Raw genomic sequence first — 8,644 nt, 5'->3', positions numbered from 1 at the left:
CATCTATGTGCCCTGTTCACACCACAACACTGGTATCATGTGCAGATTTTTCTGCGCAGGAATCTCCAATGTGTATGATCAACATTGTGAACAGGGCACGTAGAGAACAATTTTTTGTGCCCTTGCAGAGAGTTCATGTTACATATCTCTATGCAGAAAAAATCTGCACGATACTAGTGTTATGGTGTGAACAGGACACATAGAAAGCAATTACGTAATAAATACGCACATCTCTGTGCACAGTGTGAACAAGCCTATGCAAATCAAATCTGTTAATTGTTGCATCAGTTTCATGCATGTATGGTGTGAATGAAGTCTCACGTACTATGTAAATGAATATATATATTCATGAAGGTTCAGATATACCTGTGTTTGAAATATTTCGATAACCACAACATTTTAAAATAGATATTTATTTTTTGTACAGCACATAGAACATATATGGATATGTAACTTCTTTCTGATATACATTTGACAAAAAACTATAATTGTGAATCTCCAGCAGTCACTTCTTTCATTGCGGAGGAATTATTTCAACAATTGAATGCTGTGTTCTCTTGGTAAGAAGACATGCAGGCTTTTTTTTAATAAGGCAGTGCAAAACAATGGTGTGCAATATGTAGAAAACCATAGCAAGGAGGTCAGCTTTACAGTACATGTACATGTTTTGCTAAAAAGTTTCCCCAAACCCCCTTCCTAGCCACCCTTAATACACAGAACTGGTTTCCCACTTCAAAAGCTCCGTATTTACCAACCTTGTCTGATGACTATGGCCTCCTGCGCTGTCTGCAGTCCAGCTGGTAAAAATCTACTGCAGAGCACTATCATCCCATAGACTTGAATTGAATGCTGCTCCTGCTATATCAAGTTTGTGGGATGTTAATGCATGCAGCCTAGTTCTAGATTTTTACTGGCTGGGACTTAGACAGTATGGGAGGCCAAAGGTAACAGACAAGGTAAGTACTGATCTGCTAAGATTGGAACCAGATCTATGTATTGAGGGACTAGGGAGGGTGGATGGGGAACTTTGTAGCAACTAAGTACATGTATTTTAAAAAATGCAATCCAGTCTGTATGTTTTCAATAGAGAGTGATATTAATATAATACTTCCTTTTCTTAATTCAAGTAGTTAGCAATCTCCTTGGAAATGTGTGTGTAAACAGGATAAGCATCTATCTTCCAATCTTAGGCATCATTTTCACAGATCAGCTAGTACCACCTCTTAAAGGCAACCAGTTAAAGGTAGGTTTTGCACATTTGTGCACATGATTACCACTTCGGGAATGTACCTGTTCCCGCAGCCACAACCACCGGCATAAAAAAATACAGTAGCTGTGTGCAGGTGCCATTAATGTTAATGAAACGCTGCATGCACTGGAAATCGTTCTTGCACTGGGAACCGCACTGCATTTGCAATTCCCGTGTGTGCTGTGAATTCTAAAATGCTGCAGGGACCTTTTCTCTGCATTTCAGGACATACTTCAGCCCATTCAAATGAATGGGCTGCTGTGCCCACGCAAAGTGCAGCTTGCAGAGCCACACAGATGTGACCCTAGCCTAAAATGCTGCAGGGACCTTTTCTCTGCATTTCAGGACGTACTTCAGCCCATTCAAATGAATGGGCTGCTGTGCCCACGCAAAGTGCAGCTTGCAGAGCCACACAGATGTGACCCTAGCCTAAAATGCTGCAGGGACCTTTTCCCTACATTTCAGGAGGCATGGCATCCCATTTAAATCAATGGGCGGCTGTGCTCACATAAAGATGTGAACCTAGCCTAAGAGACAAACATGACAGCTTGCCAGAGTTGGTTTGTTTTAAACCTTCTTAGCTCCTTATCTGGAAATACAGTAAGTGAAGTGGAATCATCCAAATTGTAAACTTGTTCCAATAGCCTGAGCTTAGAGGATCAGCATGACAGCCAAGGAAAGAAAGTCACCAGTGGCAGCTCTCGTATTTCTGTCATGACAGGTCCCCTTGAAATGTAAGAGACCATACATAAGTACTCTCCCAGGTATAACCTGTATACATACAGTATGCTTAATAAGGAGTCCGTATAAACAATGACATAGACATCACTGTGTGTTACTGTGGAATGCTCAGCAAGGAAACCTCTACTTATAAAAGCATTCTATATAACATGAAATACATAGGATGAATTACTTGTATTAGGGTAACCCCATCAGTACCACTACTATAATAGGAAAGAATATAACACAACAGTGGAACCTGAATACTTATAGTAAATCAGATTAGCACATACACACTCTAATTCGTAGGTCACACGTAAGGCCTCAATCACTGTGCAAAGCTGCCCGGGTTCCCAGTGTCACAGCAACATGAGCTGCCACATATATACTATGCCGATAATGTGCTCAGGCTGAAATGTGTCACATGTACATCACAGAAAGACAGCATTTTTCAGAGTATGCCTGTGCTATGGCTTGCGTAGAAATAGATGATCAAGGTGAATTTACTAGACATTCACAAAGAACTTACAGCACATTGAAACTAAGTGCCTGGAGTTGGTTTTTAGTTGCATTCTTTGGTCCTTCATGAGTCAGAGGCTCAGGGTTCATAGAGATGGATATGGCAGAGAAATAACAACTTGTCCTTAGTATGCTGGTAGCCTAAGCTACCTATATAGACAGAAGATGACCATGACTTTTAGCAGATCTGACCATTTTCTGTTGGTCCTCACCAATGTCCCTGGTTGGCCTCTGTTCCACACATTACTGCACCTATATGAGGTAAGCAGAGCTACCATCTTCTCTCCATGGCATTCATCTCCTCGCCTCTCCCGTCTATGCTGACGTACACTTTCTAGTTTGGCATAGCTATCCTTTTATATTTACAGAACACTCTCTGCAACTCAGAAGATTTTCTGCACTGAGGCTGCTTAAAGCTGGCCTACACCATCTGCATTTCGATCCATGTATGGGCAGTGTAGTTGTACATAAGTCAATCTACCAACTGATTTCTGTACAACTGCCTGTTGGAAAATTTCCACTCGATAAACGCTACCAGCTATAGCTGGCATTGCTGATCAGTGTATTCTGATGGCAGAGAGGTGTCCCCGCCATCAAAGGGTCAATGGGAAGGATTCTCCCATCCACCTTGAATGTGTGAATGGAGGGATAAAGTTATTTTTTTTGTTCAACCCACTGATTGAATGAAAAAAAATTAATCATCTGAGCTGCCTTAAAAATGCCCAACCTAGCATTAAGAGATCTAATCTACCTCTAGTTGATTTACAGTTGTGACTCATCAAAAACTTGCGAAGAGCTTGTTAGGAAGGTCTCTCTAACTAAACACTTGTACAAGGCTAAATAGCCATCACAGAGCTGGACCTGTGAATCAAAAGGTCGAAAACCCTGTGAGGAGATCCATTCACTTAGTGTTAAAGCTCAACTTTACCACTTTGATGGTAGGGCTTTTGCCATAGTGTGCAAGTTTGCACAGCATATTTGTGGCTCACTTACCCCCTAGGGTGCCCTCCTTCTGCGATACGACATCTGTGCTCATCCTTCACTGCCATTAATATCTTCAGCTAGTTTTCTTTTGGGTTCAGCTTTTTTCAGCTCTGACATTGGGAAGTTACTGATGGTGTAAGTCCTGCCCATGCACATTGGAGCTGCACTGACATAGCACCCAGCTCCATTCCTGGCAAAATATAAATATAAGGGGCAAGAAAGGGGCTGCCAAAAATCCTACCAACCAGAATTTTTTTTTATTTTAGCTCCACTTTAGCTGACAGCTTATTTATAGTCGATGTCAACATTGCATAGCATGGTTAATGCAACAATGCTACCAATTCTTAAAAGGCAGACATTATGCCAAGATGCCTGCTGTTAGCTTTATTGCCTATAAAAGTGTCTTATGAGCCTTTCTCTGATTTAGTTAAAATGTACCTCCTGGGTTGATTACATAACTAAGCTCCACTGCCTGTTATCCCACAACCCACTGACAGAAGCTTTAGGGCTCATTCACATTGGTATACATGTATTTTCTACATGAAAGAAAGGTTCTTGCTGGCAGAGCTAAAATTTCCTGCATTAAACACACACCTGAAGTTTTCATGTTTATGTGTGATTATACATATATGTACGTGTGTAAAATCTGCAGGTCTACGCCTGTAAAATTTGCAGCAGTGTCCTTTTTTTGTGCTCAGCTAAATACAGCAAACATTTATGTAGATACAGCTGTGTATATGGGTTTATTGATTACTATAACGCTACTGTTCACTAAAACTATTTCAATGGACTGTGCAATAGCAGTTGATGGAGCTCAACCATGAGATCTGTCCCAGAAAAAAGATAAATTATCACTAAACCATATAGGACAACAGAAATGGTCTTTTCTGACTAATGTAAAGTGCTGCGTAAACTGTTGGCGCTAAATAAATCCTGTATAATAATAATGAAGGTAACAGCAAGTATCTGGTAGCATCTACAGGACTTCACCAAGTAAAAGTTTAAACTGTACTACATGTAGGCATTAAGTTGTAAAGTAATAGTATTGAAATAATATGTAGTAAGACTTTATAGGTTACTGTTGTGACTATGCATTACTATTCCAGTAAGGAGGAGAACTGAAAAAATATGTCATTTTTGATACAAAGGGTGGCAGGAGTGCGAAGCGCACCTTTTCCATGGCAGCTGCTGGTCTCATTCCAACAACCCAGTTTTGGCTGAGCTGTTCTCCCTCTGTCTGACTGTCCAGCTGCAGGGTGATGGATATAGACATAGCCTCTGGGTAGAGTCCAAGCTTGTTTTAAGCCTGTCAAGCTCCTAGCGTCATGCTGGTGATAGTGTTTCAACATGTGCTTTAAGTTCACAGTTTACTTGCTTTGTTCCCGATCCTTGACCTTTACCTTCACCTGATCCCCACCCTGCCAGCTAATTTGTATTTCCTTGTTTTTGACCTTGGATTTGACTATGGACTACTCTCTGAACTTAGCCTGCCTTTTGACCACAGATTGGACCCTGACTACTCCCTGAACGTTGCTTGTCTTGAACCCGGACCGCCATTGGAGCTCTCTGCCTGTCTGCCAACTGCAATTACCTGTTTGCTGTGCTTAGCTCGCGCCTGCCAAAGCTATATGGGAAGACAGAGCTATAGTGCCTGACCCCCAACACTAGGGGTAGGCATGATAAAGGGGTTGCAGAACAGCATGGACCTTGCAGCATACCTACAGCTGCAAGTGAGCTGTTTCCTAAGTATACCTGAGTACCACACAAGGAGCCTTATTCAAATGAGTCCTATGCTTTGTCCAAATAACAAGGATCATAGATGTAGAAATTTGACCCAGATCCTGTCATTAGGAGGGCCTATGAAATGTGTTCCTAATCGAACCTCCAGTTCACAGAACCAACAGGATGCTTTGGTAAGCTTTTACATGATGAATTCAATGTATCTATGTTAACTACATGTTTTATTATACATCCCTCCTAGATTGTAAGCTCCGAGGAGCAGGGCCCTCCTATCCCTCTTGTATTGAACTGTATTGTTGCTGTATTGTCTCCTGTTATATTGTAAAGCGCTGAGCAAACTGTTGGCGCTATATAAATCCTGTATAATAATAATAATAATAATTATATACAAAAGTCTTGCAAGCCACGTTCTCTGTGTCATGAAGCATATATGTATAATGAAAGATAATCAACTGTAGATCAAAGTGTGATCATTGTGTGTCAAATAGATAAGCACAGTATCCACACTGCCATATCCATCTATGAACCTTAATTAATAATATAAAACTATTTTTTCTTAGAGCAAAGCAGCAAGGTCATATGAGCAGCATATGTATACACACCCTCCAGAGCAAACGAAACAATTACAAAGGAGGGAGTACAAGGACTATACAGTTTCTACAGGCATGGGTGAGAACAAAACAGAAAAATAACAGAACTTGAGCAGCTGATTAGATCTAAAAGCTAAACATGAGATTCATCCAAGTCAATATCTGTCTCCCCCAGCTCGATCTGTGTGAAATGAAAGTGTCCTGACACCAGTGGGTTCTCCATGCCATTATCCTCGCTGATATGAAGGACAGTATCTGTGTACTGAAGAAGGCTACTGGTTTCCAGTCCAGCAAAGTCTTCAGGATCCGAAAGATGGGAGGTTGGTGAGCTGTGGAGAAGTGGGGCTGCTGCTCCCCGACTGGATTCTGAGTCCTCCTTCCTCAGGAAGTGTCCCCTTCTCTGAAATACAAAGTTAGATAACAGATATTTAGTACATACCAGGTGTAAAAACAAAGTTATGTTTTATCAGCAATGTGCAATACAGACAATGAACAATGGGGAACTTGCATACAGAAATACAGGCAACTTTTACTATTCTGCAAGTATTTCATTTTATGGCTATATAATAACCAAGACGTTAAAGGAGATGTTGCAATTGCAATTGTTGTAAATTTTTATTTTAGTGATTTGAAGGCTGACGCCTGGAATAATCTGTTTTCTATAAAGGCAAGTTTAATAATAAAGAAAATAGAAAACCCACATGACCTACTGTCAGACATAGGCAGTGCCATGTTACAGATTACTGCAGTTAGCACCTATGGTGCATTTAGTAAGTACACATTTTGAGTTACAGAAAGATTTTTCTTAACCCTTTCTCCCCCCCCCCAATCCCCAAGTCTGTAGATAACATTTTCTCAGCACAATGCCTCAGCTAAGGGAGAAGTAATTTACATTCTGTTTTGAAACAAAAAGCTTGCAACAGTCACTGACAACACTGGTTTCACACTATTAGGCCACACAGGACGTTAAAAAAAACTCTCCTAGAAGCTGTCCTCCTGGCAGCAATGTATATGCAGAAAATGATCTAAATACGCTTAGGCAATAATTCATTTCATTGGCCAGAATGATAGTTTATGAAGTGACGAATTGATGAAATGAACTAACGCTTAAGCGCTTAATGTGCCTAGCGCCATCAAGCGATTTTTCTGCCAAAACGCTGCTGCTCCTGGACACACTTGCCCTGTTTTTTTTTTCCTGCTGGTAAATGCTACTGCTACTAAAAGCTTCTAAAAGTCTATGTATGCATGGACAGATAGGATAACATAGAGGGCCATTTGAAAGCAGTGAGAAATAAATGCCTGACGCCCTGTGTGCATGAGGCCTTAATCAGAAACTACTCTGGTTCCTAATCATGTGGTCATTATGACGGTGAGTTCATAGTGATCACAAGGGGTTGTTTATAAAACAAGCGCGCTGATTCTCCTGTTACTGCAAAAAGATAATTTGTTAAAAAAAACAAAAAAATTATAAGCCATTAAAATGATATTAAAGTCAATAAAAAAAAGCAAGCAAACATGTTATACTTACCTGCTCTGTGCAACAGTTTTGCACAGAGCAGCCCTGATTCTCCTGGCGTCCCCCATCAGCAATCCTGGTCTCTCCCTCCTGGCGAGTGCTCCCAAAGCAAGCAGCTTGCTATGACAGCACCCAAGCGGGCTCGCTCCTAAGCCGCTGCTCTGCGTGTTCATTCACACACAGAGCTGCAGCTCTGCCCCGCCCCCTCTCTCTCCTCATTGGCTCACTGGCTGTGATTGTGGTCTCAGTCAATGAGGTGGGAGAGTCCCCAGACAGCTAAGGCTTTTGTGCACACCGCTGGATCACGATGGGGCTTAGGTAAGTATTAGGGGGGACTACTGCACATAGAATAAAGGGAGGTAAAATAACCTTGAGCCTTTACAACCACTTTAAATCTACTCTGCTTCCCCAAACCTTAGGCCTCTATTGTTTATTATTAATTTTAATTACTCTGGTTCATTTAAAGCAATTTTTAAGGGGACATTTGATCTGCATATGTCTGTTAAATCTACCATGTAAGTAAAAAAGTGATTAAATAGTCCATGTTCCCAATTAATCTCTTTTTAATCCTTAGTTAATCCTAATGATATTATTATGATCTCCCAATCTCCCCTTAGCTATTGCTTTTCTGTATATGTATATATATATATATATATATATATATATATATATATATACAGTCAGGTCCATAAATATTGGGACATAGACACAATTCTAACATTTTTGGCTCTATACACCACCACAATGGATTTGAAATGAAACGAACAAGATGTGCTTTAACTGCAGACTGTCAGCTTTAATTTGAGGGTATTTACATCCAAATCAGGTGAACGGTGTAGGAGTTACAACAGTTTGCATATGTGCCTCCCACTTGTTAAGAGACCAAAAGTAATGGGACAGAATAATAATCATAAATCAAACTTTCACTTTTTAATACTTGTTTGCAAATCCTTTGCAGTCAATTACAGCCTGAAGTCTGGAACGCATAGACATCACCAGACGCTGGGTTTCATCCCTGGTGATGCTCTGCCAGGCCTCTACTGCAACTGTCTTCAGTTCCTGCTTGTTCTTGGGGCATTTTCCCTTCAGTTTTGTCTTCAGCAAGTGAAATGCATGCTCAATCGGATTCAGGTCAGGTGATTGACTTGGCCATTGCATAACATTCCACTTCTTTCCCTTAAAAAACTCTTTGGTTGCTTTTGCAGTATGCTTTGGGTCATTGTCCATCTGCACTGTGAAGCGGCGTCCAATGAGTTCTGAAGCATTTGGCTGAATATGAGCAGATAATATTGCCCGAAACACTTCAGAATTCATCCTGCTGCTTTT

The 8,644-nt window shown here is 40.8% G+C and overlaps 1 protein-coding gene across 9 annotated transcripts in view; it reads right to left on the bottom strand.

Moving 5' to 3' along the window:
- Positions 1–397: 397 nt before the first annotated feature.
- Positions 398–8,644, bottom strand: part of UNC80 (unc-80 subunit of NALCN channel complex) — a 223,535-nt gene continuing 215,288 nt past the window's right edge. For 8 of the 9 annotated variants that reach the window (XM_089672076.1, XM_089672101.1, XM_089672110.1 and 5 more), the window contains one exon: positions 398–6,202. In XM_089672076.1, the coding sequence (XP_089528202.1) occupies positions 5,936–6,202 (267 nt within the window). In that variant the 3' untranslated portion in view covers positions 398–5,935. The remainder of the gene's footprint in view (positions 6,203–8,644) is intronic. The other variant, XM_089672138.1, reaches the window with a different exon arrangement.

This window comes from Staurois parvus, unplaced genomic scaffold (assembly GCF_062004578.1).
Source record: "Staurois parvus isolate SC_StPar_1 unplaced genomic scaffold, SC_StPar_1.0 ptg000011l, whole genome shotgun sequence".
NCBI lineage: Eukaryota > Metazoa > Chordata > Amphibia > Anura > Ranidae > Staurois > Staurois parvus.
This window is presented reverse-complemented; position numbering and strand designations above follow the sequence as displayed.